General features: G+C 32.8%; 1 protein-coding gene across 3 annotated transcripts in view; it reads left to right on the top strand.

The window, feature by feature from the left end:
• The window catches only part of LOC106463298 (MAGUK p55 subfamily member 5-like), a 109,268-nt gene extending 93,250 nt beyond the window's left edge, over nucleotides 1–16,018 (top strand). For all 3 annotated transcript variants that reach the window (XM_022390749.1, XM_022390750.1, XM_013923314.2), the window contains 7 exons: nucleotides 832–912; nucleotides 2,319–2,518; nucleotides 3,393–3,454; nucleotides 9,682–9,756; nucleotides 10,604–10,768; nucleotides 11,486–11,688; nucleotides 12,257–16,018. In XM_022390749.1, coding sequence (XP_022246457.1) covers nucleotides 832–912; nucleotides 2,319–2,518; nucleotides 3,393–3,454; nucleotides 9,682–9,756; nucleotides 10,604–10,768; nucleotides 11,486–11,688; nucleotides 12,257–12,556 — 1,086 coding nt within the window. In that variant the 3' untranslated portion in view covers nucleotides 12,557–16,018. The remainder of the gene's footprint in view (nucleotides 1–831; nucleotides 913–2,318; nucleotides 2,519–3,392; nucleotides 3,455–9,681; nucleotides 9,757–10,603; nucleotides 10,769–11,485; nucleotides 11,689–12,256) is intronic.
• The last annotated feature ends 2,585 nt before the right edge of the window (nucleotides 16,019–18,603 follow it).

Here is an 18,603-nt window from a genome sequence, read left to right as displayed (position 1 = left end):
CATATTTAGCAGAGTTTCTTTCAAACTTGGAACTTAAACTATTATTTGACATATTTAGCAGAGTTACTTTCAAACTTGGAACATAGACTATTATTTGACATATTTAGCAGAGTTTCTTTCAAACTTGGAACATAGACTATTATTTGACATATTTAGCAGAGTTTCTTTAAAACTTGGAACTTAGACTATTATTTGACATATTTATCACAGTTTCTTAAAAATTTTGAATATTTATTTAGATTGCTCAGTTATAAAAATTTTAATATTTTGTTTAAATTTTGAAAAAGGTATATATTTTTATACATCTTTTAAAAACTTAATGACCTCAAATAATTGAAGAGTGGTAATTTTTAACTGATGTTTGCTGTATTGATTCATACCTAATGTAAATATCCTAAATTGGGCAGGGCTTCAAGAGGTAGTATTAAGATAGTCACTAAAATACTTTTAAGAGTAAGTGTATTTAACAGATGAATCGTTGTTACCTCCTCATAACAATTTTTTTTATCTTTTTCTTTGCTTATGCTGCTAATGTGTATATTTTGGCCACAGTTCATTTTAGTTTCAACTGTACTGGATAGTATTTCAAATTCAACCTTAGAAACCTATGTAAAAAATGCTTTATTCAATGTTGTATCAACTACTACAATGTATATTTTATGTCATAATTTTAGTTTTACAGTGGAACCTTATTATTTCTAGCAAATTGATAAATTAAAAAAATTGTAGACTGTTATATGTAGGGGTGAATTATTTTTTTATTTATTACATTTATGTGCCTTTTTTATATGTTTAATAGAGGTGTTTATGTATATTTGTTTTTTATAACAGGCAACGATGACAGGAACTTTGACATTTGTGGTTGTTCCTTCTCACTATGACTCTCAGAAACTTGCATCCAAAGATAATGTCGTAAGTAAAAATGTTTCAGTGACAAATCAGGATTTTAAAGTAACTAGTCTTTTCTCACGTGGCAAGAAACACCAAACAGGAAATGTTTTGAGCTTGTTACCACCTGGACCAGGTTTTGCTTGTTTCGGAGGGTTCAAGGTGTGACCTACAGCTGAACACACTCCATACTTTCAGCTGTTGTGTGTGTGTGTGTGTGTTATGACTGTAACAGTCATTCTCACTATTTGGGTAAGAATAGTTGTGTAGCATAGAAGCATGTGTTGCTGAACGTTTTCTGTCATTTTTGGTCAGCAGTTTTATATTAGGGATGGTTATGTCTAAATCTTAGGAGCCTCTAAAACCATATCATGCGTAAAATTCTGTTGAAGTTACCACCTTTTCCCTCGAATCAATTTAATTCTTACCCATAAGTTTTTGTTGGTGATCCCTAGGATCCAAAGCATTTTAACGTCAGATTTGATTTTGATATATAGAAACAAAAACAAATTGGTGGTAAAGTTACCAAGTAAAAGTTATGATATTTATTTAAAAAACATGATCAGGATTCTTAATTAACTATTAAATACTGCTACGGCCTGGCATGGCCAGGTGGTTAGGGTACTCGACTCGCAATCTGAGGGTCGCGGGTTCGAATCCCCGTCACACCAAATTTGCTCACCCTTTCAGCCATGGGGGCATTATAATGTGATGGTCAATCCCACTATTCGTTAGTAAAAGAGTAGCCCAAGAGTTGGCAGTTGGTGGTGATGACTAGCTGCCTTCCCTCTAGTCTTACACTGCTAAATTAGGGACAGCTAGCGCAGATAGCCCTAATGTAGCTTTGCACGAAGCTCAAAAACAAACACTGCTACATTAGTTCACAAAACTCATTATACTTTTTTGATTTGTTTTTTTAAGATATTAAATGATATAGATTTTAAGATAGATGTTTTTTGTTTACACAACTCATATTAATTTACAGAGTATTATTTATATATATAATCAGTTGGATATGTAAAAGTAAGCTAGTTTCTGTTTAACATTAGTTTAACATCTTTCAAGTAGTTTCTTTAGACTATAAATATGTTATTGATAAGAATTTCCGAGTGAAAGTAAAAAATAGTGTTTATTAGTAAGACAACCAAACTATATGTGATATCTCCTGTTCCAATAAGATACCTTTCACCCAGTACTAGGACTCTTCAATCTGACTGGGATACGACATAGTAGTGGATGAGATGCAATTCTTTGTGTAAACCTTCCTAATATACTGTGCAGTCCTTCTGATTTACATACAACACTGTATCTATGACTTTTGTTGCCTAAACTACTCTGATACCAGGATATTGTACATTTATAAATGCAGGTAATAAAAGAATACTGAAAAGTAGTGATAATGTTCAATGTATATTTTGTTTCTGTTACAGGTGCATGTTAAAGCCCACTTCGACTACGATCCGGATGATGACTTGTACATACCTTGCCGGGAACTAGGAATCTCTTTTCAGAAGGGCGACATTCTACATGTCTTGAACCAAGATGATCCAAACTGGTGGCAGGCATTTCGAGAGGGAGAGGAGGACCAGAGTTTAGCTGGCCTTATTCCAAGCAAGTCTTTTCAACAGCAGTGAGTAAACAAAAAATATTATTATTGGTCTTGTACCAACATATGAGAATATTTTCGAGAAAACTTAATAGAAACAATCCATATTACGATTGACAGATCTGCTTGTATTTTGTTTATTTTTACCCTATTTTAAGATATCATGGATATGTAGCAAAAATAAACATGTTTGGCAGGGGCATAGGATTAGTAGTTTATTGTAGTAGAAATTCAACACCAACTTTAAAACACAGTACGTTGTGCATTGCCAGTATTTCTGTGGTTTGTTCTAGGAATGTTGTATTAGCATATTTCCACACTCCACAACTGAACCTGTTGCAGTTATGAAAGTTTTTTGTTACTACTATTTATGCATGTTTTTTCCTAATTGTCATTGGCTGAGGTAGTTGTATATGCACAGTTTTGGCCAATGGGGAAACTTCTCCTAAACATTTAATTTACTTCTTGAGGCAGTGGCTCTGTAAGCAGCAGTTTCAAGATAAGTAGTAGTTTTTTGTAAATAATGTAGTCTTTTGTCAAAAAGTTAAAATTTAGTTATTTAGGACTTTTTAAAATTCTACATTCATGAGTGAATTTTGTAATTTTTTACATTTTATATACTGGCATTCATTCATAGTAATGAGGAACTTTCAGGAAGTGTAAAAGTATTAGTTTTTAAGAGTTAAAGAAGGTTTGCTCTTCTATATTTTATCCAGCAGTAACCCTTTAATAAGGGTATAGAATCTATGCTGAACTTACCCAGTTAAAGTGGGAATATAAATTTTATTTATACTTTTTGATAGTAGTGTAAATTACCACCTTGAGACCAAAACTAAAATAGACAATTTGGTACTGTAGCTCCATTAATTAAATACTTGGAGCATTTTGTTTCTTTTAGACGTGAAGCCATGAAACAGACTATTGTTGGAGATACAAATAACAGAGAAAAATCTAAGAAAGGTATGTTATGTAAATTACTGAAACAATGTTTTAAAGTAAGTGTAGCTACCATTTAGTATTTAGCTGCAATGTTTATAATTTTTCAGTTTAAATATCAAGCAGACTTGCCTTTGAAAAAGTTTAAAGCCTTTCCTTGATGAGTTTGAACTCATGCTATTAACAAAACATGCAAATCAATATTTCCAAATGTCCTTCATGTATTTGCATACAAATACATCACTTACTCATGATAATCCACTTTCCCACCTTCCATGTGACTTCATGTGTGTCGATGGATACTACTTAATTTCTGCTATAAGTTAAATTTGTTTTGTTTACAGTCATGCTGTAGTACAACATTATCAGTTTGAGTGGCTTCATTGAACCTTACTTACGCAGTTTGTCAGTAGCAGACAGGTTGATATTGTCGGTGCATTCTCAGCAGTGGTAGTTCCACGTGTTCCTGCCGTCATATACTGATATTACAGAGAGGCATGCAGTGTATGTGGACGCTTCATTTGCATACCACTTGCAGTTTATTTTTGTGTAATGACAAATGTTTGTACTCAGTCCTTCAGAATCTGCAGAGCGGGTTTTGTCTGCTTCTGTTTTAGCCCTAATCCTGGCACTTCTGTTGGCCACAGTTTCTTTTACTTTTAAACATGTTTTTAATACTGACACTATTTCAGTTATGTCTGAGGGTGCTTATGTCATGTGAGATGATTTCTGTACTTGAATTTTATTTCTCCCACTTTCTCAAAATTTTTGGAATTAGTTCTGTATTCACACACTTCATGTTCCACTTTTCTCATACCACTGTTAACAAATTGTCAGTTTTCTTCCATGTACACTATGATGTCAGTTGTTTTGAAATTTTCTTTTTCTGCATGGTTATTGGTTATTTTTGTTCTGGATCAGAATATTTATTTATTACTTATATGTCTTACTCCTTTTGTTTCTATTACCAATTTTTACTTTCACTTGTTTTCTTTTCATGGTAAGCTTACCAGCGGGAGTTGAATAGGGTTTAAATATCTGTTTTTGCTTTTAGTTGTTGTTTTACAATAATGTGTGTAATATATATGTAATTTTTTTATGCTTGTTGCATCTACTCATACTTTCATTGTAGCATTCTCCTCTGGGTCAGTAGTAAGTTTACAGACTTCCAGTGACAGTAACCTGGAGTTTGGTTACCCATGGTTGATGAAGCGTAGATAGCCTATCTTATTGATTTGTGCTCAAATACATAAATATGTTTTCAGGTAGCCTAGCGTACATAAGTTAGGTGGGTCCTTTTGACTTTGTTCTGGATGGCTGTCCATATACTCTTTTGAGGGTCCCACAGACTTTTGTTTATCTCTTAGTTTCATGTGCTTTGTATTCAACAGATTCTTCACATTGATTTTTATCTCTCATCCATGATTCACCTCTTCCAGTTTCTATTTAGTTTAAGATCTGGAAGTGTGAGACTTTCTACATGCCAAAGGAGTATCGAGGTTGTACTTTTTGTTACCTCACGGTTTTACTCTCATCTCATTGTGATGACACAGACAACAGGAGATTGATCGTAGATATTTCTTGTCTCATTTGTTATCTAGATCTAAGTGGAACCTCTGTGAATTTCATGACAATTCCTTCATTACAGTTTTTGGATGACATGGAGTTTCATAAACTCATTAACCCATCTTCATTTTTCGTGTAGTGGAGTAATTTTTCGTTTATAATTCCCTTTTGGTCTAGATTGGACATTGTATGTATTCACATGTGTTGTCACACCTTTAGCTGGTCTCCTGACCACATTCAGTATTGATTGTCATCCATATAAAGATAATTAGAGGATTCTTGCTCAGTGGTTTCCTTGCACTGAATTGTCCTCTCAGTTTGCTTCTTCTTTGGGTTGGACTGTTCACAATTCTAGGTTTCAGTTTTTGCCTAATCAATGTCTTGTTCATTTGAGATTTCGTATATATTTATACTCTATCTCAATAGTGTTTGTAGTCTCACAGTTCCCTGTGACTTACGGGGAAGTTTACAGACTTGCAGTATAAAATCTGGGGTTTGAAACCTTGTGGTGGACAGAGTATAGATAGCCTATTTTGTGGCTTTGTGCTTAAACAAACAAACAAACATATGCAGTCCCATGAGTTTTGAGTATGCATACTTCTCCATCTGCCAATCATGTACTTTCTGATTTTGGAATAGTGTCTTCTTCTTTCAGTAGTGGATATCCTATTCTTATGTTGTAAAAATTCCTGCCTTTGTTACTCTATCACTGTGTTCTTGTACTCACAGACACTTGGTGATGGCATATATCAACAGGCTAGATAGGACTTTCACAGCTTTTGTTTTTCCTGTGGTTTTAAATATTTTTTATGGCTACATTCACATCACATCTTTCTTTGAGCCTGTATTTTATGGACTGTGCTAATAGTTTAGTTGCCCTGCTTGATGCTTTACTGGTTTGCTCATCCAACTTCTCTAATGGCAGATGTTTTGAGCTCTGGGGGAAAACTCATGCCTACTCTCTTCATCTTTGAGTATTCACCAAAATCATTTAATCACATTTTACTGTACTTATTCTTTCCTTGGCTGTCCTACTCCAGCATGGTTTCCACTTCTCTTGCTTATCCCAGAGAAATCCTATTCCATTACTTTAGCTACATTTTTCTCAGTGATTTTTGTCATCTCTGGCTGAGGCTGGTTTCTCCTCTTAAGTAGCTAGAATTTTGTCACATTGTAGCAGACATTCCTCTTTAGGTGTTTTTGATTAGTTATTATGACTTTTTGTCAATACATGCCAACAAACCACAGCAAGTAAGAAAGTGACACTCGATAGTAACCCATATTAGCTTTAGGATCGCAACCCTATTATTCGGAACAGACCTTTACTTTACAGATCCAACCAGATTCTTTAAAATATATGATGGTAGTTTTTCCTCTCTAAAACAGTGTTAATAGCTTCCTTTATAGTAATGCCATGGAATTTAGATTAACAGTTTCTTGTCATCACCCCCATACAATTGGTACAGCAGTATCAAGCATCATTATTTATGTTAATTGCTTAAGCTAATATCACATGATGCTCAATGCTATTTAATTAGGATAATTTCATAAAATTTAGTAAATTTGTGCAGAAAAGTGGACAATAAGTAATCAATAATAATCATCCACCCGTATGATTATTTTGAAAAATTGAGATATTAGAAATTGCTAATCTAGTTTGCTTGGCCTATCTGCATGCCCTTTCACATTATAGTTTTGCTGCTTTAAATCAAACATATTTCATCTGAATGACAAAAAACTAAAAATATATATCTCAAGTATTTCTTGATGGATTGCCTTGAAGTTGTGAATGTGAAATGAGAGTCCAGTAGAGCACATTCACTGAAAATGTGTTAGTTTGGAATACCACAGTCTGAGATACAGAAGGTGGAAAATTGCTAAACTATCACTCCTGTTAATAATACACAGTGTGTCATACAGCAGGTTGTTTTGGTTGCACGACACACTACTGTGTGTCTTAATACTGGTATCATTGGTTTCTCTTTTAGAGTTTGTCCAACTCTTTTTTTTTGTGTGTGTGTTTCGTGATCAGGACTTCTCTGCTTCTTTTGCAGGCTGCAAATCTGCGCTGTCAGCTACTTTTTGTTGACACAGGTGTCATGTGCCTCTGTCAACCATACTATATTTCTGTCTCTTTTCGAGACATGGTCTTCCTTAGGAGTTACATTCAGCCTTCACTTTTTTGTTCACTTGATTCTCTTTCTTTGAAGGTGTATTTTATTTTGTAAATACTTCGTGGTGGAAGTATTCAGACATCTTTGCCACTGATGTTTCTCTTACTTTTTTTGTGTAGGAAGGCCCTGTATTTATATCCAGATTGAGTCTTTCTACCTGAGACTCGGACTTTAAAAGATGGTAACCATTGTTCTTTTTGATTTGTTCCTACTTTTGCACAAATAGAATCCTTGGTTGTTTATATCTTATGACATATCTCATTCCATAGACTTGGCTTCATCTGTGTCAACAAATTGGTTTGAGCAACTGATTCATCTTCATTTTCCCCTCATTGTCTCAGCAGTACATCGGAGGGATTATAATCAGATTCTGATATCCATTAGTTGGCAGATGCACAGATGGCTCACTGTGTAGCTCGTTTTTTATGATGTTACCGACCACATTATGCATGGATTTTCATTACATCTTATTTGCCGTTTGGCAGCGTCTTTGGCTTCCTGGTCACTGTGTTCTTTATAGGCCATCATATAAGTTGACAAGGGTATGAATGTGTATAGTATTTTGCTATTTTCACTTCACCACATCACTCTGTCATTGGTTCTTATTCAGACTTGATGAAATTCATCTCTGGTATGGTTTTGTATTTTTTTTTTACCCAACAACTATAGTTATTCATTTCCAGAGTATCTGGTAGTATGAATAATTTCAACTTCCAAACACACAATACCAAACAAGAAAGGTACAATATTTAACTACATTATCTTCTTGTGTTTTGAGAATATGAATTTATATTGATTTTTCCTGTCAGGACTCATATGCTCTTTAATTTCCTATGCAATTCAAGTATTTCTGTATCTCTCAACAACCCTATTCACAAATCTAAAAGTGTCTAGGGATGAAATAATTTGAATAAATTTGTATGTACCTCAGTATATGTGTATTAGTGTTTGTACTTATGTTTACTGAAAACAAAACAAAAGTCAACTCTCTAGTTAGGGCTGTCACATATGCTAAACCTCTGTGTTTGTTGTGAGCAACCCAAGTATTGCCATATCTACAACTCCCCTGTTTACACATCTTAGAGTGTCTGGGATTCTGATGTTGTGCGTGATAATAATTTGAGAATGCAAATTTCAATTCGTATGGTTACTATATTTCATGCAATGTGTGTGTGTGTGTGTGTTTATAAAGAAAACTACAGAACTCTTGCCAATCACATATACCACTGCATTAGTCCTCAACACACTCATTCCATCCTTGACACTAGAGCTCCATGACAGGATACTGCCCTACAGAAGGTTGCCATCTAATGGCTGATGAGGATTCGTCCGTGATTTTAATTTTTTAATACCTCAATGTTCTTATTGCACTGGCCTTCCATTATTGGGCCCATCCTTAATGTCTGCTTGGGTCTTCCTCAGTTCTCCCTGGGCACCCACTAATTTGTCTGGTATGTGACTTCCTAGCCATTTCAGATATGGATGAAGAGGGATAATGTTTGTTTTCCTATAACGTGTCTGGATTGTTCTCCCCGAGAACCTTCCACTGCTGGACATAGTATTCCTCTTACCTGTTTATAGCTCTACTGGTGCTATACACTATTGCCACTCATAAAACTGACCCTTGTGCAACTATCAACAAGGGTATCTTGGGCCCTACTGAGAAAAATGCTTTCTTTCTGAATGTCCTTTATGTCTAGTCTTTTTTTCAATAAGGCTGGTCTGCTCCACTTGTTTTTCTAAAAATTAATTTCTTGTTCTAGATTCTACTCCAACTCTGCTTGGGTACAATTTTTTTTTGTAATATGGACAGCTTATCTTCCTGCCCTGTAGTTGTGGTTCATTAGTTTCTGTCTCCTTTATAATGCTGTCACTATTTCAGAGGTAAGTCACCTGATTGAGTTTTACATTTTTAAAATTAATTTCAGGTAAGTATTTATCTGTGAACTACCTTCCCTTCTGCCTCTTCACAAACAGATTTCCATCATGACCACAACTTTCAAATAAATCTAACTTATGATTGGAAAGCAGGGCTTACATAAGATCTACTGAAGCATGTACAATAAATCACATACAAGAGTGGAGCATTATGGGTAATTGACACATATAGTATGCAGGACTTAAAGAACATTCAGAAATTTTGGGTCGTGATTTGTTGACAGCATGAGTTCAAACTCAACAAGGAAAAGCTGTCAGTATTTCATAAGTACCCATTTAAAATTCATTTTAATTGTAATAATGTAAAAATCTTCACTGTAAAATAAATGAATTCTAATATGTGAGCACATAAATCATTTTATTTTACTATTAAAAGGCATAAATTTATATCAAACACTTGTTTGTGCAATATGTCTACATATACACAGTGTGTATGTGAAAAATATGGGTTCTGAAAATGTATTTTGGACAAAAGTCATTTCTATCATTTGTAGTTTTGTCTGCTGCCTTATTTTAATTATTAGTTTACACATATATATATATATATATATATATATATATATATTTATTTAGGGAAATTCCTTTGTGCAAGAAAACACAATAAAAAGAAAAAGAAGAAGGGGTTGTACAGTGCAAACCTTGGTGATGGTAAGTATATATGACTCCTTATAACTAACCTTTATATACGACTCCTTATAACTAACCTTTATATATGACTCCTTATAACTAACCTTTATATACATATATATATATATATATATATATATATATGACTCCTTATAACTAACCTTTATATACGACTCCTTATAACTAACCTTTATATATGACTCCTTATAACTAACCTTCCAAAAGGTGGTTGGAACAATTACCATTTGTATTTTTATAATTGGTTGCTCCTTCTCTTTATAATCTTCATCTTAGTAACTTTGATTATTCCTTTCCTTTCAGTCTCTTTACATAACTTATAGCCCCCACTCCCCCAGTGGGTCGGTGGTAAATCAGTAGACTTGTAATGTTAAAAATCAGGTTTCAATACTTATGGTAGGCAGAGCACAGATAGCCCATTGTGTAGCTTTGTGCTTTACAGCAAACAAACAAAATTTAAGTTTTTTAGTAATTAAAGAGTTTATTAAAAACGTTGTGAAAGAAAAGATTAAGGTAAAATAACAAGCTTTACAAATTGAAATTTTGTTGTATTTTATTTATTATTGACTTATAGTTTTAATAAAGTATTAAAACAAGGCTCTGTACATACATAAAAGTAAAGCTTTGAACTCTTGAAATCCAAATGTTTGGCAGCACACTGAAGTGTTGGGTGGATAATGTGAGAACATAACAATTCAAAAACATTTATTTATTTTGTTGTTGACTTAAAATTACCAAACAATCAAGTACAAATACACTGGCATTAGTTTTCACAGTAAAATAACTTTTTTGTTATTAGTTTTTTATATATATATGTTTGAAATTTGTTGTAAATTATTTTATTTTACAGAGTATGATATGGACCAGATACTCACTTATGAAGAAGTAGCCTTGTATTACCCTAGAGCTAATCTTAAGAGACCTGTAGTTCTTATCGGCCCACCGAACATAGGACGCCATGAACTGCGACAGAGGTTAATGGAAGACACAGAGCGTTTTGCAGCTGCTATACCACGTAGGTTTTTAGCTTGACTTTCATGATTTTATTTCCTTAAACACTGAAAATAGATGTACACTGTTAAAGAGTCAAACATACTACTGGCACTTCAAGAATATAAATATGCAGATACAAAATGCAATTTACAATGAACTTGTGGAATATTATCTTTGTTACAATCTTGTATTATCTTGATGTTTCTTTTTTTCATGTGTGTGTTTTTAATCCTTCCACTTTTTTTCCTTAGTTTCTTAACTGTTGAAATATGTTATTCTTTTGTGGTTGTAATATGATTCTAAAGTGTTTGGAAGTTCTGAAATGCCTCTGGATATATAATTTATCAGACTTTTTTTTTCTTCTTCTTTTATTAATTTGTTTTTCTACTGGTTTCGTGATTTCAAGGGTCACTCTTTAGGAAATAGTTTTACTATAACAAAAGCGTACAAGTTCTGCTTTTCAACTGAACATAAATAATCTAAATTAGATACATATACTTTCCAAATGTACAAACACATAGTACAGTCCATGTATAAATTAATTAAATCACAAATGTTCAAAGATAAATAAAATTAGTCTATATATTTTCCTTTTTAAATTAAAAATTATATTTTCTTAACTTTTATAAAGGAGTCTGGTTTTGTCATGGACATTACAGGATGTTATACACTTCTTTTGGTGGCTTTGTGAATGTTTTTTAAATTGTAGAAATAAAATTGTGTATGAACTTCACCCTAGATACTAGTAGACCAAAACGAGATGGAGAATTTGATAATGTGGATTACCATTTTATAACAAGAGCCCAGTTTGAAGCTGATATACTAGCTGGAAAATTTGTAGAACATGGAGAATATGAAAGGAATTATTATGGAACAAGTTTAGATGCTATTCGTGGAGTTGTAAACTCAGGGAAGATCTGTGTACTCAATCTACATCCACAGGTAAGGTCATGGGTGTGAAATACAGGCTTTATCATCATTGTTATGATTAGAATTGATACTTAGTTAAACTGGTTGAGTTTTAAAGTAATTCAGTTATTAATTATTTTGAGAATTAAAAGATGGTCAAGTGTATAATATTAAGCTTTTCAATTGTCTGATTATTATATTTTTTCCATTGGAAAAAACTGTCTTGTAATATCTGTGGCATAGCTTTTGTATCAAAATTAACAGTCAAAAGTTCATAGTATTTTGTTTTAAATATAATTTGTTTTTATCAACAAAGATTTTGTGATATTATTTTCTTGAGAAAAATCTGGTATTCAAAAAAAAAAGTCTGATTTTCAAAGATGTTACTAATGTTTTTAATTCTGAACGAAAGAAATGAAAGTCGTTTACAGTGTGAAATAAATCAGTTGCAAACTGAATTTAAAACGGATTTAATTAATTTAGTGGTGTTATTGCATACTTTTATGTTGTCATATTATTCTTGCAAACAAACAAAAAATTTTGACCATTGAATAATGTAAAAAAATATGTCACATTAAAGCTTCTTGTCTTTGTTTTTCAGTCACTGAAGATACTGAAACACTCGGACCTTAAACCTTATGTTGTCTTTGTGGCTCCACCATCTTTAGAGAAACTAAAACAGAATCGTGCCAAAATGGGTGCTAGTGTTAAAGAGGAGGAACTCAAAGATATTATTGAGAAGGCCCGTGAAATGGAAGAAAATTATGGCCACTATTTTGATATGATCATTATTAATTCAGATATAGACAAGGCTTACAATGAACTTGTAAAGGAAATCAACATCTTAGAACGAGAACCTCAATGGGTGCCATCCTTTTGGCTGAAAAACGACATGAACTGAAAGTACAATTTAACCTTCGAGTGAGTTTGTTTTGGTGAAACTCCCAATTGTAGAGAAAAAATAATTTATGAAAAGCAAAAATTAAGAAAGAAACGGGAAAACACAAATAGATAAATTATGACTTGAGATACCCATGGTTACAATATATATTTGTATAGATTGTTGCATCTGATTATCACAGCAACAAAGAAAAAAAAAATATTAAAGTTTGAAACATTTCTTTTACTTGTGAGTGTGCTTCTGCAGAACGATTGTTGAAACATTTTGGTTTACCTTACAAAGATGTCAATTGTGCCAACAGTTTGTGCAGGAGCAGGGTAATGATATCCTTGATCCCCACCTATGTAGTTAAAAAAAAAAATGAGAAAGCACTTGTGTTGATATTGATTATTTTGATATGAAAGTGTACAGATATCTTTGGTGCTGATCATACCTTCCTTAGAAATTGATCAGTTTCACGTTGTGATTCAAGAAATGGCTCTAGGGCCAACATTAATATTTTAACAGACTTTTAGCAAAACAAGACTACAGAACAGACTGAATGTGAATGGCATGTTTTTGTTTCCACATCTTCTTTAGTAACTTGAAAAGGGAAATATTTTGGTGGTACAAAATTATTTCTTTCTTTTCCCTCAAAATTGAGTAATTACATTTTTTTTTGTTTCTTTCAAACTATTTTTAGGTAGAAAGTGAAAGGTACTGTTGTCTTTATTTGTAAAATATATTGACCCCTTCATAACCATTAGATTTTATGTTGGTCCAGCCATGTAGTTTAATTGGACTTGTACAAAGTTTAGAGAAATATTATTCCAAATGTATATCTTATTCATAATTTTAGAGGTTCACATAGAGTTGTTGTAATACATGAAAACAGTTTTTAATTTTTCCTCTAAGTCTCAAGGTCAAGTAGGTTTGGTGTTATTTTAATTTTTCTCCTTTCATCATGTGAATGGACTTCAGTCAAATAAAGTGGCATCTTATACTTTATTAAATTAAATAATTCAGTGATTGAAATATTCAGTTATTACAAATGCCAGTGCATGCGTATCAGTATTCAATATAGTACATGTATTTCAAAACTGATGTCAGTAGTAACTATCTTAACCATTAATTATCTGATTGAATCACTTAAAGTCGGAGCCGGTTTAGGGACAAAAACAAAATTACAGTTCTCCTTTGTTGTGAAAAGAAAACGTTCAAACTTGTTTTTTCATCCTCATGTTTCATAAAATTAAAATGGTTCAATATCAGACTGGACATAACTCTGAATTAGGCTTTTCAGTATCATAAGTTTAGTGCATAATTCATTCTAGTACTTTTGGAAGCACTTTTTTGATGTAAAAAATTAGGTAAAAGCTTTCAGCTTGATGAAAATGTTTTACCAGAACAGTAAGCCTTATGCCAGAGGTTTAGCCAGTTATGTATCTTGGATGTATGTATTATTTGTGGTAGGTGTAATTAAAATTTTATAATTTGTCACAACCTTGTATTTGTCAAAATCTTGGCTGAACAACATTCGTTTTATATATATTCTATATCCTTTCAGTTTTTATGTCACGATAAAGGATTAGAAAACCTTTCTTGTAATATCTGCAGGGTTATAGCTTTTATTGTATATTGCACCAGTTAATACTATTGATGTACTTGAACTTTGGAAGAAGAAACGTGAACTTTTGAGTTTACTTTTAAATACCAACAATCAAATCCAGGTTTTAAATTATACTTATGACCCATTAATTAGCTTTCTTTTGTTGTTGTTTTATTTTTTGACAAAAAATACTTATGACACATAAGTGTTCTGTAGAAACAAACAAGCTGGTTTGGTGTGAAAATATTAAATATTTATCACCGAACTTTGAATCCATCATGTACAGATGATATTACAATACAATACGTAATAAAACAATTTAAATTGGTGAATAAATAGTATAATTATTGTGAGATTGTTATAAAAAAGGAATTGCACCATCCTTTCAAGTTATAGTAATTGTCCATATGGATGGAAATGGTGGAACTGTCACCTAAGCATTTTGGTCAGGGATTAAAATACTTATGCCTTTTCACAAAGAACTTTTAATAATTAGTTTTGGAAACTTCAAGTTAAACTGTCTCTCAACTTCATGTGTTTTTAGAAAGTTAAACATGGGGTGTAGCACACAAATGTATATATACATAATTTTGCAATTAATAAAACTTCCGTTTAAAAATAAATAACAATTGAAAGGATTTGTGAGTGATGTAAATCAATTAACATATCCTCCCATGGAATAATGTCGCGAATGGGTTTGATAAATTACATACTTCATGTATGTAAACTGTAGACGAATTTTCTAAGCAAGGAAGATGTCTACAAAACTTACAGTTTCATGAAAACCTTCTATGGAAAAAAAAACTTTTTATTTGAGAGTTTTTCAGTCGTTAAGACATAAGGCAGATACAGGGTGTAATAAAGAGATTAAGGAAAGCAGGATTTGTATTCCACATGGATTAAGTAAGTTTGTTTTGTTGAATGCCAGTGTACTAATAACCTCATGTTGGATAGTTTTATTCTATACTTTGCTATTTAATGTGAAACTCAGTCTGCACTAGTTATGAGTCTGGTATAATAGCTTGAATTGAATCTTGTGATCTTATCTTTCTCAGTGTTTAAGGAAGTATTATTTTGTGTGTGCTATTAGTTAGTGTTCTCTTGATAGGGAATCAGGATTTAATACTTGGGGTATTCAGGAGTGTGCTGGGGATTTTTTAACAACCGGTTCTGATTAAGGTCAAAATTTAGATAAGGGTAAAAGGGTGTGAGCCATAAAGCTAAATATTTGTTAAAAATCAACAAACAGTTCGGTGATTCAATCAAAATATAACATCCGGGTTCAGGCGACTGGACCGAACCAGCCCCAGCACAATTCTGGGGGTATTCAGAAAGTAAGCAGTTTCCATTTGACTTGCTTATGATATACAATTGCAAGAGGGGGGACATTTGTGTGTGTGTGTAAGTACTTAAGAGAAAGTTGTCAGTAATGTTTGGCTTTACACAGGAGGAAGGCTATGACTGAAGTTGGCATTAGCTAGCATGCAGCTTTAGATGTATTGTATGGCATAACATTATACAAATATTGTTAAAAAACTTTTATTTATGTTTAAAATTCATTCTTCCAAATCAAAACATCTAAGAGATCAGATCCTCTCCTAATTTATTTTGTTCTATTAGATTTTTTTTTGCCTTACAAAGATTATTTAATTGCTACAGCTTATCAACTTTTACTGTACATTTGTAAAATGATGCTGTGGGATAGACAGTCTCAGCTAAATTATTACTGGATGATTATTTAAAGGACCAACACAGACTATCATTTAAATGTTATAATATTGTAATGGAAAAATTTAGAAATCAGTATGTAGGATCATATTTTTCAAGTGTATTTCTGATAAAGAATAAATTTAAAACTTATTCTTGTAAATAAAGTGCAGCATGTAGTATATCTTTGTTTAGTAAAATGCACAAGGTGTCCATGTATTTTCTTTATTTAAAACTCATTGTTTCACAGTGTCCTATCTGGTGGTCATTAGATATGTTTTGAAGGTTCAGTGGATATATATATATATATATATCTCTTGGATTTCATATCTAAATATGGTAATAAACCTACTTTCAGGTTAGAGCTAGTCTGATCGCCAGTCTGTAATATGATTATATAAATTGACTTTGTAGTCTGTCCTGGCAATTTTTTTTACATACATCAAGAGTATCCATTTTCAAGAACACGTCAGTTTGTTAGATGCAAAGAAGAGTTGGTAGAGTTAAGCTTGTTAGAGATGCCATTAAATCAAGCCAAAGTCTCACTTGCCTTTTCATTTGAGGCTGTAGTTATGCCACAACTTTTCTCAGTATGATTTGAATCTAATGTTTTTATTATACAAGACTGGTCTCAGAATACATTCCAAAACATTTACTTTCGTAATCATACTTTTTCATGTTAGCTAGAGCTTCAACAGCCTGGACAAAATGCATATTTTTTCAGTGTCAAAAAAAAGGCAGAAAAAATTGCAAAGGCATACTCCTGTAGGTTCCAGCACAGTCGGGGTATCTGCAGACTTCTAAAGTTATAAAGATTTGACAAAGTATCCCTTGGTAAATCTTGAGATCCTTCTTGAATATGCTGCTAAATGGCATGGAAACTGATATTCAACATTCAAAAGTCAGGAGAAAATCATATCAACAGCGACTATCTTATTCTTCTGACCTTGGTTCAAATGGACATGCTCCAACCAAACTACTGACTAGATTTTCTTGGAAATGTGATTCAAAACATGAGAACTGCTTTGTTAAGGAAAATTGTGGAAGGAATTTTATAAGATACTAACCTATCAGCTCAAAGATGTTGAGGATCAATGCTATGATGAAGTTGTAAAGCTCCACCTTGGTAATTACAATCTAATGTCTTATAAAGAGAAGTACCATAAATCTTGTTGTCATACCTATACCTCTTAATTTTATTTTTCGTCTTCAACATGCTATGAAATCTAATGTTGGAAGATAAATGACTACAATAAAGACTTTTGTATGTCGATGTTGGGCTATTCAACAAGCACCATATCTAAGAATTGACAAATATAAAAAGTTAGTATTGGCAACTTTTATCTACTCTTGAAATTAATGGTCAGAGCTACAAGTCCAGAGGAATAAAACAACATCTTTTATGGCATTACAATAGTTATATTTTTTTCTATACGCCTGAAATAAGTGTGCTTGTCTTTGTTCATCCATCGAACCATTAACAGAGATAATCACTAACCAAATGCTTCAGGATGACAGATGAGCAAAACTACCAGACTATTCAGAAGGATGTCTTCACCATTTGGTGACGTAGGAATGACCACTTTAAGCCAGTTCTGATTTCACAAGCAGTGGAACCAATGTACAAAAGAATATCCTTTCATACCTCCACCATTTGGTTACGGGTAGGATGACCAATGTTAACCAGTCAGATGTCACAAACAGTGGAACTGCTGTACAGATGGATGACTCGAAATACTCGGTAGTGTATAGGATGACCACTCTAAACCAGTTCTGATGTCACAAACAGCAGCACTACAAGAATTAACAACCAACAAGTGTAAATAGGGATACACAAATGTCTGTGTAAGGTTGGTCTTGTGGACGTTCAACTGAGTATACAAATTTCGACAATGAGGAGGATTTCTGTAGAAATTACAAAGATCAATAGGTCACTAAATAAAGAAATTGATGTGTGTGCATATACATATATTTTGGATCAAAATTTTGAGCAATTGCTCTTCATCAATCCTTGAGTAAACTGCTAACATGACTTCACAAAAAGCATGTGCTTGAAATTTTGTCCTGTACAAAGCTTTTACTTGAGTGATATTAGACTTTTCGTTTTTTCTTGAATTTTTAACCATCTTGAAATTATATTTTAAATATATATTAATAATTTGAAAGATGAGATCAGATTGAATTGGAAAGCTACATAGTTCTTTAATTCTACAAAGGAAATGAACAAAAGGTTTGATTCGACAAAAGGTGATTTAATACTTGTAATTAGTGCATCACTCTGGTTACTTAGTGATCTGAAATATGATTGTAATACTGTAAAAACAGAATTTCATATATTCGTTCTATATTGTAGACCATGTAAGAAGGCTGAGGAGAAGCTGCTATGTTGTGAAAGCACTATCTGGGGGTAGTTTGTTTTATGTGTATAACGTACCAAGAAGGAAAATCTACCTTTCAAAACCTCTGGAATTAACAGATTTTTGAACTGTGATTTGTATTAACCTTTTTTTTTTTTTACATGTTTGTTCTAGAAGTGTCGTGTACATATGTATGATATATGTTAGTTACTAATATTGTCAATCCTTATGGACAAACACCAAAAGAAAATATTCATAATTATTTCTTCCCCGGTGAAACAGCGGTAAGTTTATGGACTTAAAACGCTAAAATATAGAGTTCTGTTCCAGGTGGATAAGGCGCTCGACTCACAATCTGAGGGTCGCGGGTTCGAATCCGCATCCCACCAAACATG

This window comes from Limulus polyphemus, unplaced genomic scaffold (assembly GCF_000517525.1).
Source record: "Limulus polyphemus unplaced genomic scaffold, Limulus_polyphemus-2.1.2 Scaffold1370, whole genome shotgun sequence".
Lineage (NCBI taxonomy): Eukaryota > Metazoa > Arthropoda > Merostomata > Xiphosura > Limulidae > Limulus > Limulus polyphemus.
Note: the sequence above shows the minus strand (reverse complement) of the source record. Positions and strands in the feature narration are given on the sequence as shown.